Source organism: Callorhinchus milii, unplaced genomic scaffold, assembly GCF_018977255.1.
Source record: "Callorhinchus milii isolate IMCB2004 unplaced genomic scaffold, IMCB_Cmil_1.0 Scaffold9, whole genome shotgun sequence".
NCBI lineage: Eukaryota > Metazoa > Chordata > Chondrichthyes > Chimaeriformes > Callorhinchidae > Callorhinchus > Callorhinchus milii.
Window position 1 is genome coordinate 21141624 of NW_024704750.1, and position 22701 is coordinate 21164324.

Here is a 22701-nt window from a genome sequence, read left to right on the forward strand (position 1 = left end):
CCGTGACGTAGAGCGCTAAAACGTCACCACGCCTTGTCGCGCGCGCGCGCGTGTGTGTGTGTGGGGGTGTGGGGGAAAGGCGGCGCCCAAAGTTGGGCGGATTCACGCCTAATTGGGCGGGATTTTACCGGTCATTGCGCGGGTGGGCGGGAGCTTGGGGGGGGCGGGTGGCTTAATTTTTTTAAATGCGCATCGGTCGGTTGCTATAGAAACCCGAGCTGCTCCCCCCCCCCCCCCCGGCGGCGTCTGCGCGCGGGGTGCGATCGGGCTCCGTGACGTTGACGTCGGTGGAGGTGGTGGAGGAGGAGGGCGGGGCTGTGGTGACGCACGCACGCACGCACTCACGCAGGCAGGCAGGCAGCAGGAGGCGGTTGACGTGCGTGCCGGTGCCGGTGCGTGCGTCGAGAAAAGAATTCTGTGAGTGGAGAGCGCTTCCTCGGCGCTCGCGCGGCGGCGGCGGCGGCGGTGGGCGGGGCGCGGACGGAGGCGTGTGCGCATGCGTGCCAACGGTTTTCCTTCCACCCCCCCCGCCCGCCCCTCCCCGGCAAACCCCGCCTCGCGCTCGGAAGTCTGTCAAGTCAGTCAGTCATCATGTGTGGGTCGCTATAAGGACTACAGGTAACTACATGAAGCGTTTTACTCCGCTTTATTTACCGGAGGGGGCGGGAGGAGGAGGAGGAGACGGAATCATTTATTTTTCTCCTCCTCCTCTTCCTCCTTCTTCCCACTCTCCTGTCACTGGGGGTGTGAGGGTTGTCGTCGAGCTGTGAAAGGGCGGGAAGGAGTGAGGGGCCTCGGCTGTCAGCACCGGTCGGTGTCGGAGCGGCAGGTGTGTGTGTATGTGTGTGTGTGTGTGTGTGTGAGGGGGAGAGGGGCACCGGCGGCTCACACCCTGGACTTGTCTTGATTTTCTTTTTTCTGTTTCTCTCGTCTCTCACCTCCTGCGCGTCCTCCTGCGACAAAGAATGCTCCGTTTCGAAAGCTGTGCGGCGATGATGATAATAATAATAATAATAATAATAATAATAATCCTTGTGTTTCTCAAGACCTTCCCCTTCGAGCGCTCGTCTTCAGTCTCCTGCCCTCGTCTCCCGCCCTCTCTACCCTTCCTGATCCCGACCTCCAGCTCGGGACCGAACCCCGGACTGTCCAGCGGCTTCGGACGTCCTCGCGACCCGAAAGGCGCCGCGCGAATCTAACGTGTTGTTGTTGTTTTTTGTTGTCGCGTTCGGCACAGCGCCTCAATCACACCGTTGATGCGCCGCGCCGTCAAGCCACCGCGCCCCCGAGGCTCTGGAACTGCCTTCCTCACTCCCTTCGCCTCCTCGCTCCCTCCCTCCCTCCCTTCCCACTTTCAGGGCTCTGCTGAAGACCTTTCTTTTCGACCGCATCTTTGGTCACCTTTCCCCTCCCCCCTCCCCCTCCCCCCCCCGGCTCGCTCCCGGGATCCGTTACCGTGAAGCGCTCTGAGACGCCGTCCGGCGTGGAGGGCGCTATATAGATAGATCCAAGTTGTTGTTGTTGTTGTTGAGGTCTCAAAGCACTTCACAGAATATACTGTAAATTTTGCATTGATTTGTATAGTTTATGGGTAAAACAATATATAAGAAAAGCTATTCGTTGAGAGTTTGATTCAGTATAGTTTGAGAGCTGATTTCATCACAAAATACACAGTCACTCCACTTTACAATATATCCTGTGAAGCGCTTTGAGATGTCTCGATGAATCGCCATCGATTATTATTATTATTATCTTCCCATCTCTCTTTTTCTCTCTTTGTTTCTTTTTCTCTATCACCACACTTTTTCAGTGTGATTTTATTGTCTGGGGGTGGGGGGTAGGGGAGAGGAAGAGAGGAGTAAACGTTTAGTCTTATGGAAAGTGTTTTGGATTGTTTCACAGTGTATCAATGCTTTAAGCGTTAGTTCTAGTATAAGGAAAATAATTTCTCTTCCCTGTATTTAAGTGCTTACTTTCTCCCTATCCACACTGGGGATATTTTTCACAAGGCAGTTCTCCTTCCTCTTTTTGTCTCTGATTTTTTGTGCTGCTGCTATTTCTGGTCGGAAGGGTGTTTCTCCGGGACGTTACCCCACATCAAGGGCACTATATAAATGCAAGTTGTTGGTCGTTCTACTACGCGTGGTATTTTGATCGTAAATACTATCATTGCTTTGTGTTTACAAACAGGGAAAAGCTTACGTAGTTGGCAGTGACTGTCATACAATCGAGGGGTCACAAGAATAAGGCCAGGGTTGATTAGCTGATTTTATTTTCCCCCAACATGGGATGAAGGACTTATTTCAGTTGTGGGTTTTCCTCCCTTTGCTTTAACTAGATTAGCTAACGCAACACAGACCAGGTATCACACTGAGCATATAATCAAAGTTGAGGTACAGATCAGCCAGCTGATATAATGGTGGAACAGGCTTGAGAGGCTGATTGACCTGTTCTTATGATCCTATATATGGTCTGAACCCCATTGTGAGTTTGCCAACCTTTGAGGAACGATACCTTTGATCCCTGTCTAATAATACTTCTTATATTTTCTTAACTTTTGTTAAAATCAGAACCTAGGAAAGACAGCAGGTAAGAGTGCAGTATTTCCTAGTCAATATCGCATTTAAAAAAGCTTGCTCCTTTTAAATGTCCTATTCATGGAGATGCACAGTAGTGTAAGGATTAAATAAATTCATGACCGGTAAGAACCGATACAAATTCTTCAATCAACTAATACTTATTAATACAAATTAGTTAAGTAATGCATATCAAAGCTTATATGTTTATCAAATTAATGCTTATGACAGGTTAGTAAAGTTCACTGCAATGAATTGATCAGACTAAATAAGTGGCTTTGATGAGGACTTGCCTTGTTAATCCATGTTGATTGTAGTCTATCCCTCTTTTTCTCGATATTATTCACTGGTACTCCATTTCCAAAACTCAGCTCTGCTCCTTTTCAAACTCAGCTCTGTGCCTTTCCTTCAAGCACATTGACCTTGTAAAGGCCATCAGCTCTATAAAATCATCCTTTTGTTAACTGTTTCCTCCTGTTACCAATATCCAATAATCATCAACATCTCCTCGCCTTTATCAAGATACCAGCAGTTTGTTTAAAACAAGTCTGAAAATGTCTGAGTAAGTCCATTTTGAAACCAACAACAATGTCTTATCAGCGATGATGTTAACTTTGTGTTCTGTACACATGCTTTCACGGTTCACAGCTGCATTTTTTCTGAAGAAAACAGGTTTATGAACCTTTGTGATTTTCCTCTGGTCAACACTTTGGTCAGCTCAGGCAACCTAAAATTCTAGATTGCTTATACTAGGCAATGCATTTTACAAATCTGCTGCCGCATCTTTCTCTCTGAGCAAGCTGTGGGAATTAGCTGCTATGTAAATACACTGGGGATCAACTGCTGTATCTGCTAGTGACTCCAATTTATGTTGTGTGTGTGAGAGATATTAATTTGTTTCTCTGCTCATACCTACCCCCCTCCTTTCTTCCCAATTGGGTATATTACTGCTAAGAGGCAATAGCTCTTAAAAGTGGTCGAGTCATATCAGAACACAGGCTTAGTTATGTTCTTAGTTACAAAGAAAGCTGTACAAATGTTAACCTTATTTTACTGGAGAAGTGAGAGGTTTTGTAAAAACGCAGAGGTAATATAGGTTTCAGTGTGAGCAGGGCAGAGAAGTAGAGAGTATGAGTTAAACATTAATAAAGAGTAGAGATTAGAATGAGAAAATGACTATTCAACCCATTCCTTCAATGAGCCATTTAGAAACAATTCATAATAGTTATCTCTATCCAACATTTGTATTCACCTGAAGGGAAACAAATCACCTTATCATTTGCTTCAGCATCGGATCTGAGATTAGAAGGTTCTGGTTCTGAATCTTGATGGGTGTACTTTACAATGTCAAATGATAATATTTCTAAAATTGTCGAAAAATATCTTGGGGTGTGGGGTGTAAAGTGGATCTCTGAGCAGTTGAGGTGAAGATACCTTACCTAATTATCATAGCTCGATAGGTGTGCAGTAATCCAGGGCACTGTTTACGAGTGAGGTATAGACATAGCCTCAACCCTGTAAGCCAATGTTTTAAGAGGTAGGACTTGTACAATGAACACAATGCAGAGTCCTGTAGCTCAGTGGTTAGAGCACTTGCCTTGCAAGCGAGACACCTGGGTTCAATTCCCGGTAGGGCGAAACCTTGGGCAAGTTTCCTTACTCCACACAGAGCCTAATAATAATCCCTCCAAAACAAAACACAATAATAAATTGGTCATTTTCAATCCACGACTGTTTGTGGGACACTGCTGTGTGCAATTGGCTGCCGCGTTCGCCCACACAATATACAGTCAATTCACTTGAGAAGTCTAGAAGACGTGAAAAGTACTATATCAAATGCAAGGATTATTATTATAGCGTATTGATAAATTTATGCGTATATAATAATAATCCTTGCATTTGATATAGCGCCTTATCAAGTCTTTGAGACGTCTCAAAACGCTTCACAGAATATACTATAAATTGAATTGACTATATTTCGTGGGCGAAACGTGGTAGCCAAATGTGCACAGCAGTGTCCCACAAACAATCGTGGATTGAGTGACCAAATTATTATTATTTTACTTTTTGAAGGACTTATTAGCCCTGGAAAGCGACCGCCAATCGACTAACAACCAGTAGGTAAACAGAGGCGTGTGGAGCAAAGAAACTTGCCTCACATTTCACTCTGCCAAAGTATATCAATACTTCTAAATAACCACAGGCGAAGTAATGCAAATCAAAGCGATTGTGTTGATTATAACTTTTTGTGTTTGAATCACTTCCTCGTTAAGAGTGAGGGTGAACGGTATGGAGGGTAAGAATTGACATATTGACAGAAAGGATTAAATTGTCATTGGAATGTAATCGTGCGCTGGCAGAAACAGAAATGTCGAATCTGCAGATTAATAATGATGAAATAAGTCGAGCTTTATTTTAAAAATGTTAGCGGGGTGGTATTTATTTATTTCTCATTGGGAGATTGCGCAAGTTGGACAGAGTCCATAATTGTGTACCTATGTACATGGTCTGTGCAAGGAATGGACTCAACTGTCTTTCCCGTTTGACGTGTTTTATTCTGATGATGTGATTTGGAATGTGCACAGACCATCATCTTAAGCAAGAGTTTCGAATATTGATGAATTGCAGGTGACATTACTGATTACTGCTGCTATCTTCCCCTCACAGTAACTAATATTTTTATTTCCATTATAATGTTTGATTGGCAGATTGCTTTCCAGGAGTAATAATCCCTTCCCCCCAAAATTAATAATGGTAATTTGGCCACTAAATCCCTGACTGTTTATGGGACATTGCTCTGTGCAATTGGCTGCCACGTTTCGCCCACAAAATATACAGTCAATTCACTTGATAGTAAAATCTGTGAAGCGCTTTGAGACGTTTCGACGATTTGATAGGGCGCTATATCAAATGCAAGGATTATTATTATCAATGCTTGTTCTACTTCATGGTTGGCCATGAAGCCCTTGCAACAGCCTTTGAACTTTTTAATGTTAAGTTACATCATCAACAACAACAAGTTGCATTTATATAGTGCCCCTCATGCAGGGTAGTGCCCCAGAGCGTTTGACAATGGCGGAGCACAATCCCAAGCCAGGGGGAAGTGACCGTAGATATGGTCGATTAGGAAGGACTTCAGACTTGACCTGAAGATGGGGAAGGGAACAGCAAGGCGGAGGGATAGACGAAGAGTATTCCAAAGTTTCCGTGGCTGAAAGCGCAGCCACCAATGGTGGAACGGTATTCTAAAAAACAGCTCTGGGTTCCCACTGGGAGGCAGGTTCAAAGGCAATGAGTGACTAGTTTGGTGACTGTCACAAGCAGTTTTGGGCCCAACTATTTGCACAAGTGGGGGGTGGAGGGGGGGGTTTGAGGTTGTTCACCTGTGGCCGGGTATCAACTATGATGTCACCAGAAGTGGAAAGAATGACACTTTTATCATTATTACCAGTGATAATTGTGACATTGAATGTGGCATTTATCACCCGTATATAAAAGGCGACCTATTAAATCATATGGTTATTTAGGAAACCACTTGTTGGCTATCGTATTTCAATGACGCATAGTACTTACATAGTATATACATATGAGTACTTGTAAATTTCAATTTAGTTTTCAACGGACCAAAGGCAAAACAGAATTAAAGCTAAACCGATATTCTCAGCTGTGTCTGCAAGATCTATAAGGTACAATGTGATCTCGTTATTTACATATGTGTATATATATATACAGCTTTGGTGGTAAGAGAGTTAAGAGGTCTAAGTATTAGATTAGATTTTTCCATTAAGGTGGAAAGTCAATGACACAATCCCCCGTGTTAGAGCTTGTTGGAGATTCAAAGGAGAAATGGGTACACTTGCTTAAGTTATCCATTTCTTTCTCTTCCTTCTCTGTGTTTGATGTTACTCATGTTATCTTTGCACTTGTATCCCAACAGTAGAAGCACTGTGTTACTACCAGCTGGCTGCTCAGCTGTGTAATGTGGAATAATCAATGTTATACTTGAGAGTGGCCTTGAATAACACGAGCTACCAGAACAGTTTGATTTTAAGACCCGTTTCTTATTCCTATAGTGGAACTGTGAGTACATTATGGGACAGTGGGAACTTGCTTTTATCTTAACTCATCTCTCACAGTGCTCTGTACCGGCTGCGGGAATGGTTTATGGTTGCATTAGATAAGACTTCTTGCTATGCGAGCATTCAAAACAAATTGCAACTGGATTGCAACTTCAGTTGGCATTGAAAAAGTGATATTATTCATTAGCTTATTGGTGGTAGGTGATGACAAGTTGCACAATTGATTGCTGTGTTTCGTCCACGAAATGCAGTCAATTCACTTTACAGTATATTCTGTGAAGCGTTTTGAGATGTTTCAAAGATGTGATAAGACGCTGTATCAAATGCAAGGATTATCATCATTATGTCTTTCATTCTGACTCATTCTGATGTTTAACTATCAGTGTGAATAGTTTGCCACTTAATCATGCAGTTATTTCATTTCCAACTATTTGTTTATTGAACAAGAAAGATTATTGAAAAGGGAAAGATTATTGGGAACAAAAGTTAATTTAACTATCGATGTAAAAAACAATCAAGTGAAAGTGAACACACTGCAGTGTTACTGTAATTGTACAAGTTACTGTTCTGTACTTTTGAATATATTAAAAACAGAAGGGGCAATGTCAGGTCAATGTCAATGTCAAAAATAATAGGGTCAATGCCACTGAAACTCTGGAATACTCTTCGTCTATGCCACAAATTAATCAGTATAGTACAGCAAACTGGGATCAATGTTTTTCTGGAGCATTAGTTGGTTTAAGTTAGCCTTCCAAAAAAAAATCTTGTTTCATAAATGAATGTTGCTTGCATAAACAGTACAGAAATTCATATTGGCCTTTTTAAAACATAATTTTGTACTTGATGTGGGAAGGTAAATTGACCCGTGGAAGTAATTATAATCCTTATTTGTTACCGTGCCTTTCATGTTGGGAGGACGTCTCAAGTGCTTCACAAGATATGTAATGACTGTGTATGTTGTAGACAAATTGTGGGAAATTGTACGGAAAGATTGCTTAGATGGTCTATTCCAGTTTCCCTTATTATTCCTGTGGTTAATACTGTATTGATCCATGTCTGACAATGAAATGTCGGAATCGAGCCAGCCCTCTGTGGTGGTTTTGCTAGTCTGGTTCCGGAGACAGGTGGATCCGCAGTATTCTGGGACACTGCTGATGACAGCAAGCCAGCCTGGCTTATCGGCAGGACCTGGAAGGCAGACTGGGGTCAGGGAGTCATCCCACTCAACTCCTGTTAACCCTACAAACCAAAGCCCTATGGGTAGGGTGGTCCGAGCTGGACAAACAGCGGGATTTTTTTATTCCTCGTCTGCATTGTTTAGATAATGTCCATTGGCCCCATTCAAAAGTACCATCTGATGGGCCGGACAGCAATATAGATGGCAGTCTATGCGGTTTTAGCTGGTAAGACTCCAGCAGTACCCCAAAGCACACTGTGGGGTCCCCAAGCCTTGGCTCTTGTCAACCTGCACCTAGTACTTTCCGGAATTAGGTAAGCAGGATATGTCCCTCCAGGGAGAGTGTGCATATTCCATTCCAACAATTTATGGGATTTCCATGTGGAGGTGGGATGCATGGAAATCTCAGCTTTTTTTAGTTTGAATACTGTTAAGCATGGTGATGGGTTTCTACATGTGTCAGACACCCATCTGACTAAACAAAATTGAGCTTGTGAGCATTCATTAGTACGTGGTTTACAAAAAAAAATTTGCAGCTGTTGATTGCGTGTGTGGTTCACAATGAATACACACTCAGTTCTTAAAGGAATTGTACAGCAGTTTGAACTTTGCCCTCTAAATAAGATGGAGATATTGCATAGACAGTGGGACCATTGAGGGGTTTATGTTCACTGTGTTCAGCACCAGTTTGAACCTGAGAGTTCAGTCCGCGTAGTCAGATTCTTCTCCGGTGGGCAGACTGCCAACTAGACCTTGAGCCAAACCAAGAAAAGTTTAACTCAGCTTTAACCCTTATTCAGCAGATATATTGAATAAAACTATGGAGGGAGCCTGGACTGTGGAGCGGTGGGAGGGAGAAGAGCTCCAGCACTGTGTGATGAGGGGACGGGGGACGACAACGGGGGGAAGAAAAGCTAATATTAAGCGGGTGGAGCGCAAAAGGCTGATATTGTCTGGCAGCGACAGTGGAATATCTAAGGGGAGTGGTGACCTGATGTCCTCAATCCTCAATAGGAACAGTCAAACTCCCCACTGTATGACAAACAGCTGGTGCGAATTTAAGACTGTAATTCAATAGGTAGATTATGTAGGTATTTGGAACCACACGATTTGAACTGCAGCTTGTAACTCAATACCAGCTTTCCCAAATGCAATATTAGATGGATTTACGCAAAGATTAAGTTGCACTGCACACTGAGGTCCAACTGAATCTCTGACTTCATCGGCTAACTCTACCTTTTAAGTAAAACTCACTGGAGTGAATTTACAGTTGATAGACATAAAAGTTGAACTTTTAAACTATAATGATAAACTATATATAATAATGATAAACCAATCTGGGTTTAAACATGCTGTTGATTCAGAATAACAGTTATTCATTACAATATGCATTACTTTTTTGTGAAGCCAAATTCCTCAAAACATCCTTCAGATATGTGTCTACTTTCAATGTTGTTGGCATGTTCTCTGTGAAGCGCTTTGAGACATCTAGAAGACATGCCGGTCTCCCATCCACTACCATCCATGAAATCCAAATCATTCAAAACTCTGCCGCCCGCATTCTCACCCGCACAAAACTCCGCTCCCTGATCCCCCCAGTCCTGGCCAGACTGCACTGGCTGCCTATCCCAGAGAGGATCGATTTCAAGATCCTCATCCTTGTATTCAAGTCCTTGCGCTCCTCTGCACCCCCCGACCTCTCTGACCTCCTCTCTCCTCAAAACAGTACCCGTTGCCTTCATTCCTCCGGGTCTGGCCTCCTCCTCGTCCCGAGTCCTCCACTCCACCCTCGGTAGTCGTGCCTTTAGCCACTATGCCCCGAGGCTCTGGAACTCCCTTCCTCACTCCCTTCGTCTCGCTCCCTCCCTTCCTATTTTCAGGTCTCTGCTGAAGACCTTTCTTTTCGACCGCGCCTTTGGTCACCTTCCTTCCCCCCGCCGGCTCGGTCCCGGGATCCATTACTGTAAAGCGCTCTGAGACGCCGTCCGGCGTGGAGGGCACTATATAAATCCAAGTTGTTGTATCAAATGCAAGGATTATTATACATTTGTGTGGAACCGGCTAAGATGTATTTTGCAAGTGTTACTTAACTCCTTTTGCCTCCCACGTAAATTTTGTTCTGCTTCATTTATTTGATTTTAATCTGCTTGTCTCTACCTTCAAGTTCTTGGAAATATTATGCTCATGGAAGTGCGAGACTAAGGACATGTCACCTGCAGACAGATTGTGAGCACTACTGTGTGGGAAGAAATTCCTATTTTGTTAATTGTATTATCTGAAGAGATCCAGCTTGTGTTTGGATCTTTCATTTATGTTCAAATTGATCTCAGCCACAAAAGCAGTCAGTTTGCTTAATAACGATTTAGATTTAGTTTGCGAGTTTTCTGCACGGCAAGGCTCTGCATGTAATCCACACTGTAGAATGTGAACTGAATAAACAGCTGGAACTGTAAACCTTCTGCGATCATCATCAACAAATCATATTTGCATAGTGCCTTTCACGTTGGGAGGACAGGACAAGTTGTTATTTCATTACATTCCACTGCATGAGCTGAAAATGTGAAAAAGGCAGATTTAAACTTGACTTTAACGCCTCACTGGACACGGCAAAAAATTATGATATAGCCAGAATCTTTTGTTTGGGTGCATTGGAGCGGATGTTCAAACTCGAATAATCCTTTTCATAGCACGCAATACAGTATTTTGTTTGCAGAAAATATCTATATGTTCTATCCCGTGGATGTGGTTTGTACATTTTCTAATGTTTATTCTGGCACTTTATTTTAGGATTCAAAGTAGCAATTTCATGGGTAGAGGGATCCGAAACAAGGGATCATCATGTTAAGACTAGAGCTAGGATAATTGGAAGTGAGATCAGAAAACGTTTCTTCACAAAGTCGGTTATATCATCTGCTCCAGAAGGTTTAAGAATCAGAATCGATTATTTTAATGTTACTTCCCTACTTCAGTTCAAATTTTAGCGCAGTCATTGCCATCCTGATTTCAAACATTCTTCACCTCTGGCCTAATAGCAAAGTTAGGCAAGTTTACTGATATAATCCTGTGTCAGTGAATTTCAGCATTCCATCTACCCTCATTATGTCAGTATGTATCTAGACCTGACCTTTCTCCCTTTCTTATTTACTTTTCAACCACACATTTTCCTCCATTATTGTACTTTCTTCGTTTTCTAGACTTTTATTTTACGTTGGAATTTAAACTTATAGACTTTTCAACTGACTTCACAGGCAAACAAATAACTACGTTATCTCGGCATGTTTTATATTTTGGCTGGTTGAGCCTCACAAGGACATGTATTTTGGATCTGCAATGCTTATCTTTTTGGACTGTATAAAATTGTGATCTTACCTCTCTCTCGATTTAGTAGAAATAATTATTTAATATAGTAGTAATCTTGATGGTGGACTGACTAAGATACAGGGCTAGACGCAATCTGAGATGAACAAAATATTTCATGATGATTTCAGCTGGAGTGGGGAAAGTGTTGTCCTGAAGGGAAGGAGGTTTACTTTGAATAACGGGGATAGTTTGAATCTTCTGGAGGTTTTGCTGAAGATCATGGAGTATCTGTCTCCAAAGTTGTCTTGAGTCAGTCGGTTTAACTTTACGCTAGTGTAGGTTTTGAGCTTGATGGCCGAATGGCCTTTTCTCATTGCACCCCTTTGTGGGTATGATTGTTTTCTGTATTTTTACTGCATTCTGTAACACTATTATTTAAGTGTTTGGAATGAGCCAAATGGACTGCAATGCTCTTTTCCAGCTGTACTTTCCTGATGTCACAACAAAACCATTTCCAAAACTTTTTTTCTCAGGTGCATCAAATTCCATGAGAGGCACTTGCATGCAATCATTTCCTCTTCCTTAAAAAGATGGAGTCTTTAAGGAGCCTGATCCTGGCCTCCCTGGTTTGCAGCACAGTGTCGGAAGTCGACGTTTTCAGCCCACAGTATGGAATTGGAAATGAAGAGCTCTTGCCTTCAAGATCAACATCACTAAATATATCCAATATTTTTTATGGGATTATGTTCGATGCTGGAAGCACCGGGACACGCATCCACATTTATACTTTCATGCAAAAATCTTCTGGTGAGTCTGATCTGCTTGTATTTGTGCATCAGGCCTCGTTGCTTCTTTTGTGTTGTTGTATCCTGCAGCTCAATTGCGTGTCTCTGTACCAATCACCATGTGGAATAGATATGCCGCTTGCCTTTTGTGCAGGTTGTGGAGCTGGGTCCCATTTCTTTCACATCTGTCATGTAAATGTTTAAATTAAATTAGTCATTCATTTCATAACTGTTTGTGGAACATCACTGTGTGCAAGTCTCCTGTCACATTTGCCTACAAATGCAAAGGCACTACACTAAACAGTAAAATCCTATGAAGCAACTTTGACACAATTTGACGATATGATAAGGAGCGATATCAAATGCGATTATCATTAATTATTCTTATAATGGACACTAAGAAGACTTGTGGGAAATGTCAGTGACTGGCTCCATGTCAATTGCAAATTAATTTTGCTTTCTCTTGCTTTCCCCCATTCTCTTCACTTCATACCTTTTGATACTTTAACCGGTTCGAAAGCTCTTATCAGCTTTATAAAGAACAAGTAGTATTTTTGTCACCTAATGAGGAGTTGTGATTGAGCCGGGTATCTGTTGCCATAATGATGTCTTTCCACTGCCAAAGTGGCACCCTGAGGAATTTAGCTCGGTGGTTAGATCACTCGCCTCTAAAACGAGAGACCTGGGTTCGATTCCCGGCAGGGCGGAACCTTGGGCAAAGTTTCCTTACTCTGCACGCATAATAATAATCCCTCAAGAAAAAAAAACAATAATAAATTGGTCACTTCAATCCACGACTGTTTTTGGGACACTGCTGTGTGCAATTGGCTGCCGGGTTTCGCCCACAAATATACAGCCAACTCACTTTACACTATATTCTGTGAAGCGCTTTGAGACGTCTAGAAGACGTGAAAAGCCCTCTATCAAATGCAAGGGTTATTATTATTATTAGGTTTATAAGTGTAGCTCCTATACTCATTTTCTGCAAATGCTGTCTGTCCAGCCAATGACTGCAAAATTGTTGTCAATGATGAGCTGTGAAGTGTGTGGTGTTTTCAAGTAATTAAATAACATAGTTTTAATTATTTTTAAAAACAGCAGAGCCCCCTCATTTGGACAATGAAATCTTTGAGTCTGTTAAGCCTGGTCTGTCTGCTTATGTAGATCAACCTGAGCAGGTGAGTACAACATTTCTTCTTGGGTGAATTGTATTATGCAGCGAAAGAAACTTGTCAGAGAGATTCTTACTGTTTAAAGAGAAGTGTTGCTGCTCTTTTTTTTAAAAAAAATAGGCTGTGGATTGCTGGATCCATTTAAATTTTTAAGACTGAGGTGGATAGATATTTGTTAAGTAAAGGTATGAAGGGATATGGTGGTAATTGTAGTTGAGGTACAGATCAGCTATGATCTTCTAGAATGCCAGAACAGGCTTGAGGGGCTGAATGGCCTACTCCTGTTTCCATGTTCTTAACGTGTTGTGGTACAGTGCATTAGAATATTGGTTTGCACCCAATAAAACCCACATGGTAAATTCAGTCTCTTCTGTGTAGTTTGAGGCATCACAAGGACTTAAAGTGTTTTTTGAGCTGAAGTCTGTAATTTATGCTGTAGGGTGCTGAGACTGTACGTGGACTATTGGATATGGCAAAGCAGACGATACCTTCAACTCACTGGAGTTCTACACCTGTGGTGTTAAAAGCCACCGCAGGACTGCGGCTGCTCCCTGAGCAGAAAGCACAAGCTTTGCTGTCGGAGGTACAGACTTTCAACCTCCTTAAAACACTCGAGTAGAATTGTTGCTGTGTTACTGTACTTATTAATGATTAAAGCAAACTAGATACATTCTGGATCATCCACATACAGAACTGGAGTTCAATAAGTAGATTTTTTAAATATATAAATTTAAATATATAAATTCACTTTACAGCATATTCTGTAAAGAATATTCTTTGAGACATCTCAATCCGACGTGATAAGGCGCTGTGTCAAATTAATGTATTATTATATACCCTCTTTGAGCATTTGTGAGTTAAATTACTTATCATGGAAGATTCTTTTTATAATCTCTGCACACCTCTGTCAGTTCAATGACACCTAGGACTGTTCATTCATCAGCTTCAGCTGATTTGGCATCCTGATTGATTCATTCTTTGGGTGAATATATTTGTTTTCTCAATATAGGTCCAAGAACTATTTGAGGAATCCCCTTTCCTAGTACCAGATGAATGTGTCAGTATAATGAATGGGACATATGAAGGTTAGTCCTGATATCACTTCTGTCTTTCAGGTCTTGATGAGTTTGAGAGTACTTGGTGATGGTACAAGCCATTTCGTTCTGCATTGTATGATACTTTGAATTCTGTAGCCGGCGCATATCGGTCTGATAATAACACAGGGTATTGGACAAACAGCCAGGTAATCCTTCTGAGTATCGTGGAGGACAGTAATCCAGAGACTCTAATTACACTTAGTAGAATGTATAAAATGGGAAATAATAATAATAAATTGGTCACTTCAATCCACGACTGTTTGTGGGACATTGCTGTGCGCAATTGGCTGCCGCGTTCACCCACAAATATGCAGTCAATTCACTTTACAGTGTCTTCTGTGAAGCGCTTTGGGACATCCTCCCGACGTGAAAAGCGCTATATCAAATGCAAGGATTATTATTATTATTATTATTATTATTTTGTCCTGCACTAGCCTCTCCCATCTCTGCGGAAAGGTTTATATAGGTTATAGTGACGTGAAAATAGCATTGCTGACATGTAAGGATGTCTGAGAGCTTGCCTAAAGCAGACAAAAAAAGGGCTGGTTGCTGGCAACCAAGGCACTGTGTGTGTGTGTGTGTGTGCTTTTAGGCACAGACGCTGACAGATTTTTATCTCTCAGAGACTTGGAAGTAAATAGTACACTGTGGTTATTGTGACCTTGAGATGCTGTATCTCTGGGATCACAGAAATCCTTCAGTTGTCTCAATGTCTGTTCTTTCCTGAACTCACTCCCTACCTTTCAAAGCCAAAGTATTTCCAGATTCAGAACAGCAGGTTGTCAGAAGAAGTCATAGGATTTAAATTTGTCCTTAATGAAGGGAAAGAACTTATGTTTGAAGGAGGAAGGTATGATCCAAGTGTTATTTTAGTAAGAGTAATCGGTGGGTTGAGTATAGAGAGGAGAACCAGGAAGCACAAGCTAAATGAAAGCTAGCTAATGTGGGGCCTGAAGGAAAACCTAAACAATGGGTCAAGCACGGTGGGAGAGAAGCCTCTTGTGCTAGAGCTGTATTGCACAATTTACATGAATTCAATGCTAAAGCTGTGTAACTGAAGTTTGAGATCAAGGATTGCAATGGCCACATGCCTAACAAATGAACAGTCAAGACAGTCATCCATCTTTGCTCCAATTCTTTCAAGTTGGCAGCACATTGAACTGGTACTTTTACTCTTGGGTTTCATTTAACATCTCTGTATAGTCCATTAATCCACGGTTGCATTTTGTCTGCAGGAATTTTAGCCTGGGTCACAATAAACTTCTTGACAGGTATGTGATTGTATGTGTACATATGATTCTTCATTCACCTTTATCCTGTCCCTTTACTCCTGCTTTGGCTGCTATACATGTTTAGCTATATATTTTAATTCCTTACAAAACTCAAAAGTACATTCAATTTCTATTCCCCGACCTGATTGTGTTTAGGGTAGCTTGCTGTACAGAAAGTCATGTTCCCTGAAGCTACACCAATCAATACCTCGTTTGTGTTGCTAGTTAAAACTGAAAACTTTTAATAAAACTTCAGTGATTTAGTCACACTACATGTGCAGGCAGTCGAGTATCTTATTACAAGTAAAATAGACTTGCCACTGGTTTGACATTGGTTCATAATCTATTGCTTGTTGTTCATCCAATGTCCTCAGTCAGACCCAAAAAGCAGTAATAGCGCATTGACTTCACTCCTCTCGCACTCCCAGTTCTAATTCACTTTACAGTATATTCTGTGAAGTGCTTTGAGATGTCTCGAAGATGTGATAAGGCGCTACATCAAATGCAAGGATTATTATTATAATATATTATTACTGCTATTAATTGTAGTTATTCATGGCAAACCTGAAAGATCTATTACAAAGAAGTGGAAAATTGAGCAGTGTCAGGGCACTATAGAAGGTTTACAAAATTGGGTGATTCGGATGAATTTGGCCGTTATTTCTTTATTAAGTCCATCAGACAGGAGTGGGTTCTTTGGGCTTTGTATTCAGGGGAGGTATATTGCAAGACCGATTTTTAGCAGTATGAGACCATCCATTTGACTTTTTGTTTTAATGTGATTTCCAGGTCAGTTGTATGATCAAAATCAGCGCACTGTGGGAATCCTTGACCTAGGGGGAGCTTCCACACAGATCACATTCCTTCCGCAGGCTGAGGTAAGAAAATAAATGGGATAAGAAATAATGGCAGAGAATAAGTCTGATTTTATTTCAATCTTTCTCTTCTCTCGCCATTCGATTGTGAAGGTGTTGAGTTGGCACATTGCTTCTTGAATCGTTCGCCCACCAACGACAGTATATTCTGTGAAGCGCTTTGAGGCGTCTCGAAGACGTAATAAGGCGCTATAACAAATGCTATTATTATTACTGTCTTACAGAGTACACTTAAAGCTGCATCTGAAAAATACATCAGTCCCTTTGAGATGTTCAATCGTTCTTACAAATTGTACACCCATAGGTACGTTTTACAAATGGTCGCCTTCTGATAACCATGTGGCAATTACGGTACTAACTGATATTTACCAATTAATAGTAGAAAGCTTTGCAGTTTGTTCTAGCTATTGCTGTGTAAATGAACTGTCAAAAACCCTTCTCTTTGACTGTGCCTTCGCCTCTCTGCCCTCCAACCCTCCTGATCCCCACCCCCAGCTCAGGTCCAAATCCCTGACTGTCCAGTGCCTTGGGACGTCCTCCCGACAAGAATTGTGCTGTGTAAATGTAATTTGTCATTGTATCTTGAGATCTAGATGTATAAACGGTTTCCTAAATCAACCCCTTCAACATTTTCTAAATATCCAAACGCTGGGACTATAATTTGTTCTTGTAACTGTTTTTGTCCCAGTCACAAAGCTTAGTTCATGTAGTTCCATTTACTCTTTGGAAATTGTGTAAATAAAAGCTTCTTTGACAAATGTTATCGAATGGCCAGTTACTCCCACGCCAGAAGAAAAAGGCCTATCTATTAAATAGGAAAGAAATCCCTTCAGCAGCACATACAGACTTTGATCGAAGTGAAATGTTGCCAAAGTAATAAATTTCACCTCTTCTTAACCCCAAATTGGTAGCAATCCTTGAACTCATATAATCTAGGCTGACACTCCAGATCAGTGCTGGGGTGCGCTGTATTGTTGGAAGAGCCTTCTTTGGATGAAATGTTAAACTAAGAGCCTGACTACCTGTTCAAGTGGAGTTTCTTGAACTCCGTGCCCTGGCTAACAATACCCAAAATAAAACTGGTCATTCGCTCGATACCTTTTTGTGGGACCTTGCCATGCAGTAAAATTGGCTGCTGTGTTTGCATACGGAATATAGTCATTAAACTTTACTGAAAATCCGGTGAAGCACTTTCCCGGTGTGAAAGACGCTATAACAAATGCAAATATTATTATTAATGTGATCTTGAATGGGAGCCTTACAGTCTGAGTACAGATAAATCTTTCGATGGTACAACTTGATCCTGTGGTTTCAATTGTTATTTCAGGAATTATCCAAAGGATTTTGTGTGTCTCACTTTTTTGTTTTTATTACAAGTAGAATAATCCTTGCATTTGATTCTTGTGGCAGCCAATTGCAATTATACCAATTACAATTCTATCCAGGGTTATAAACTTTATCAATGGGATATTGTGGATCTAACTCTATCCAAGCTAATCAGTGAAACAACTTGTTTTAGTTACCTAGGTTTCGGACTGAAAGCTGCACGGCTGGCTATACTTGGAGCCTTGGGAGGGAAAGGTAAAGTGATCATGTTTTTGTGTACAGCTTAGGTTTTGTCTTGAGTTGTAGTTCAAGCTGCTCCAGCTTTCAGCTCCACTAGTCTCACCTACATCATTCTTTCTGATATTTACTGCTCAATCAGTTCAGAATCCAGATAAAGTGGGCAAGTTGTGTCCCACTATTGAAAAGGCTTCAGGAAGAAGCCAGTAGTTTGTACTGATTTTAAATCGCTGAGTTTAGAAAACTTTAATACTCTATTTATACTCGGATTTTACTGTTGATGGTGTTGGCAGTGTTGGCATCGCCAGTGTAGGTGTTTTCAACTCAGCCACTACAGTGCATGCTGTACAAATGCCACTGAAAACTGAGACAGCGAAACTTGGTTTTGAATCGTTGACAAATAATTATAATAATCCTTGCAATATCAAAGCAAGTATTATTATTACTATATCACATCTTCACAGAATATACTGGTAAGTGAATTAACTGTATATTTTGTGGGCGAAACACGGCAGCCAATTGCACACAGCAGTGACCCACAACCAGTCCTGGATTGAGTGACCACACTTTTTAAAAAAAAATAATTTTAAGAATTTATTACCCCCTGAAAAGCAATCTGCCAATCGACTAACAACCGGGTTCCTACTTTCTGCTAGGTAGACAGGCGTGTGAAGTAAGGAAACTTGTTCAACTGGTGCTCAAAAGAGCAGGCAAATGAGAGATCTGAAGATGTTGACAAAAGACACCTCTTGTAATGAATTCCCCAGAGCCTTGCAACTGTGCCACATGTGAACATGGCTCTGGGCAATAGCTGGTATCGCTGACTTGCCTTAAGATTGTTTTCCCTGAGCCTGTGAAAACTACAATCACTTTTTGTTTTTTAAATGTGATCATAGAACAAAATAATTTGATCTCCGACTGCATATTTGGGTTAAAAGTCTGGTCTGTAATATAAATCTAAGATTTAGTTATTGATGAGTTTACGTCTTTTGTTGCATCCTATGTATTTTGCCCTCTTTGGTTCCAGCAGATGAAAGCAGGATGTACAGGAGCTCATGTTTACCACCATCTTTGAAGGCTGAATGGAAATTTGGTGGTATCAACTATAAGTATGGCGGAATGGCAGAAGGTAGGGAAACATTAGTATTCTGCTTGGTTGCCAGCATTGTCCACATTGTGAAAATGTGTTTCATGGCAAATAGTTCAAATGAAGCTCACTGACTGAGCAAGATCTGTGTGGCAATAATAACCAATTGTGGCTATTCATTAACTGGATTTCTTCATAGAGACCCTGAGTCACAAAGGGCAACTCCTTTTAGGTAACCAGGACTATGTCACACAGGAACGCTGATCATATATGTCTACGTCAGCTTGACTCAGTCTGCAGCATGTTTGCCTCGGGGTCAGAACATATTAAATACAGGAGCTCAAAGTCTAGGCTGACACTGCAGTGTGGTACTGAGGGAGGGCTGCAAATCCATAAGTGCCATTCATCAGATGAGACATTGAACCAAGATTGTGTTTGCGTTTTCTTTATATTGCAGTTAAAGATCCCATAGCACAATTTGAAAAGATGGAATTTTCCACTTGGTTAAGAGTATATTACACTAATCAAAGCTGCCCCCTTTCTGGTCTGTAGAACCTAGTACTAGACAAGCTAGTGCATTTACTCAATGAACTATTGGAGGAGCTCAGATTACTATCTGCTAATTCTCATTAGTGTGGCTCTATTTATATACAGTGTCTGTTGGGCTCTCAGCCACGGAACAGAGGCCAGTGTGAATCATGAGCGGTGGGGGAAAGAGAATGCAGCAATAAAATGAACTCTATCCTCTTGACAAATGCATTATAATAAATAATAATTATAATCCTTGCTTTTGATATAGTGCCTTATCATGTTGTTGACGTCTCAAAACGCTTCACAGATTATACTGTAAAGTGAATCGACTGTATATTTTGTGGGTGAAAATTATATCAATGTGCTTTGCGATCGCAGAAGTTACTGGGTTCCAGTCCTGCTATGCTGAAGTACTTAAGGTGATCAGAGAAAAGCTTGATCAACCTGCTGAAATCAGAAGCAGGACTTTCTACGCCTTTTCCTATTACTACGATCGAGCGGTCGACACAGGAATGATTGGCGAGTACAATTTAAGACACTTGGATTTTTATTTCCTGCCTTTAGTCTCGATGTTGTTGTGTTAAATAAAGCCAGAGGTTTCAATCTCTTTTGCTCTTTTAGACGGTGATCAAGGTGGCATTATACTCGTGAAAGATTTTGAAATGAAAGCCAACAAAGGTATTTTTTTAACCTAATGCTTCATGAGTTATGTATAATGTTCTACCTCTCTCCCACCAAAACTCTGATAAAACTTCACCAGCAAGCAAACTGGGCCTTTTCCTGTGCTTAACTCTGTCCTCTATCAAGAGAGTCATCTGGAGACCTGTAGCGTAGTGGTTAGAGTACACCCCTCGCGAGCGAGAGGACTCGGATTCGATTCCCGGGCAGGGCATAACCTTAAGCAAATTTCCTTATCCACACGGCCTCTGTTTACTGAGCAGTAAATAGAGGAACAAAGTTGTTAGCCAATTCAGCACAAATATAATTAAACTTGGCTGTAATAGCCCCAGAGTCTAAAAATGGCAAATGAAGCAATAAAACTTCATAATAATCCTGTAAACTAGTGACAGTGCCGTCGCTGCAAGGCTCAATACTGCCACTTTGTGCTCTCACAACAGGAGAACTATCTATGTGAAGTCCAAGCTTCTCTTCTGGATTTGAAACCTGCAGCAAAACCATACAACCTGGACACAGATATGTTTTGTTATATTCTAGTATGCAAGTCATTTTAAAGAATTTAGTTTCCAACAGCACCTGCAGTGTTTAGATTTTTTGCATTCAAATACTTTACAAAGTGGAACTATAATTCTAATTTCTGCACACAGGTCCCAGCACTTTGGAACGTCCTCCTGACGTGAAGGGCGCTATACAAATGTAATTTGTTTTTAATCATTTTAATCTGAGGAAAACAAAATTCAACTTTTTTTCTCTCTCTCTCCTAATAATGAACTCTTCAGTGTGCGAAGCCTTGACGGAGACAAACACAGGGAGTCCCTTTCTATGCATGGATCTAACCTACATCACTGCATTACTCAAGGAGGGATTTGGCTTCTACGACCACACCGAGTTACAGGTAAGGGTATGATCGCTCTGGCTTTTGTGCCAGAAGTTGCAGGGAACTACATAAACTTGCAAATAACTGTAGATCACCATTGGTCAGTCATCAGCGTCCCATTTCCTAGTTCCTTCGCCTCATACCTCCTTCAAGGCCAGTCTCAAGACCTTCCTCTTTGACCGCGCCTTCAGTCACCCTTCTACCCCCACACTCCCTGCCCTCCACCTGTCCCGACGTGGAAAGCGCTTTACAAGTGTAAGTTGTTGGTGGTGTTCACACTGCTTGTCCAGCCTGGGGCATCCGAGCAGCTCTGGTTTGGGCTTGCAGGATTAACAAGTGCTGAGTTTGAAGAATCCCGACCCACATTGACGTGTCTGATACACCCAAGATTAGAGCAGGACATGGTGCCTTGGTCCTAATAATTGGAATTGTAAAAGGCTCACATTGTGCTTGGGAGATCTTGAATTATCAGGAGAGAAAAATTGCCAATATCTTGCTAAATATAGAACCTAGCCCTTTCGGAGGGCACACTTAATACTAGAAGGCAACAGCAGCAACTTGCATTTATAGAGCACCCCTCACGCGGGCAGTGTCTGGGAGCGCTTGACAGCGGTGAAGTAATGAATTCCACTTAGAATACATTATTTCTATCTATCAATTAGCTCAGCTTTGATTTTATACAGGGTGGTTAAAAAGTGTTTTCTAAGTGAAAGCATTAACACATGCTAGGATTTACATTTTGTGGCAGTATTTCTCAATCCTCACAGTTCTCATTTGTTTCACAGCTAAAGAAGAAAGTCAATAATATAGAAACCAGTTGGACATTAGGAGCAGCATTCCACCTCATCCAGTCACTGAGGACTGCTCCAGAATGAAACCTGAACTAAAAGCCAATTACTTTAAAGGGTAACAACACTCTTGATTGTGACACAATGAAAGATGGATTAGTGCAACTCTACCTGCTGAGAGTTCCCAGCTCCAGTGCAAACAGGTTGATTGTACTCGAGGACATTAGAGAACCATTAAATGCAATAATTTGTCCAGTAGCAATCTTCCATCTTGAATCATAGAATATTACAGCATAGAAGAAGGCCATTCAGCCCATCACGCGTGTGCCGGTCTTTGAAAGAGCTATCAACTAGTGCCACTCCCCCGCTCTTTCCCCATAGCCTTGTAATTTTTCCGTTTCAAGTATCTATCCAATTCCCTTTGGAAAGTTGTTATGGACTCTGCTTTCACCACCCTTTCAAGCAGTGGGATGGAGAAATTGGGGGAAAACAATCCACTAATACTATCAATGGCTCTAATTAAGGAAACTTCTGCTGGACTTCTGAACTAACTGCTCTTTATCTTGTCACTAATAGCGTTATCTTTTGAGACATAATAGACTGCATTTCTGACTTAAAATGACCTCTATAGTCCTGAGTTGCACAGTGAGGAATATCACTCAAATAATTGCCCACATTTTTCGATTTGGCAGCAATTCATGTTTTGGACACCTGTGGAAAATAAACCACACCATGACTGCACCACACATCCCTGCTCCCTGGAGCCCCTGCTGGTGAAACACTCTGATTTGGATGTCCACCACCATGATTTAGTCCAGTCCAGCTCAAATATTGACACAACCTGG

At 41.5% G+C, this 22701-nt stretch overlaps 1 protein-coding gene across 4 annotated transcripts; it reads left to right on the forward strand.

The window, feature by feature from the left end:
- The first annotated feature begins 355 nt into the window (after positions 1-355).
- On the forward strand, positions 356-22179 carry entpd5a (ectonucleoside triphosphate diphosphohydrolase 5a). Of its 4 annotated transcripts, none has more exons than XM_007906029.2 (14): positions 356-417; positions 11666-11939; positions 13016-13095; positions 13529-13672; positions 14099-14174; positions 15422-15457; positions 16247-16335; positions 16557-16636; positions 17852-17913; positions 18923-19024; positions 19892-20032; positions 20135-20191; positions 20971-21086; positions 21854-22179. In XM_007906029.2, the coding sequence occupies exons 2-14, from the start codon at positions 11723-11725 to the stop codon at positions 21941-21943; spliced, it is 1290 nt and encodes a 429-aa protein (XP_007904220.1). In that variant the 5' UTR covers positions 356-417; positions 11666-11722; the 3' UTR covers positions 21944-22179. The 4 variants fall into 4 exon arrangements, with proteins under 4 accessions (XP_007904220.1, XP_007904218.1, XP_007904221.1 ...); XM_007906027.2 differs by lacking the exon at positions 356-417 and adding an exon at positions 558-618; XM_007906030.2 differs by lacking the exon at positions 356-417 and adding an exon at positions 558-618 and having other exon boundaries at positions 18926-19024.
- Positions 22180-22701: the final 522 nt, after the last annotated feature.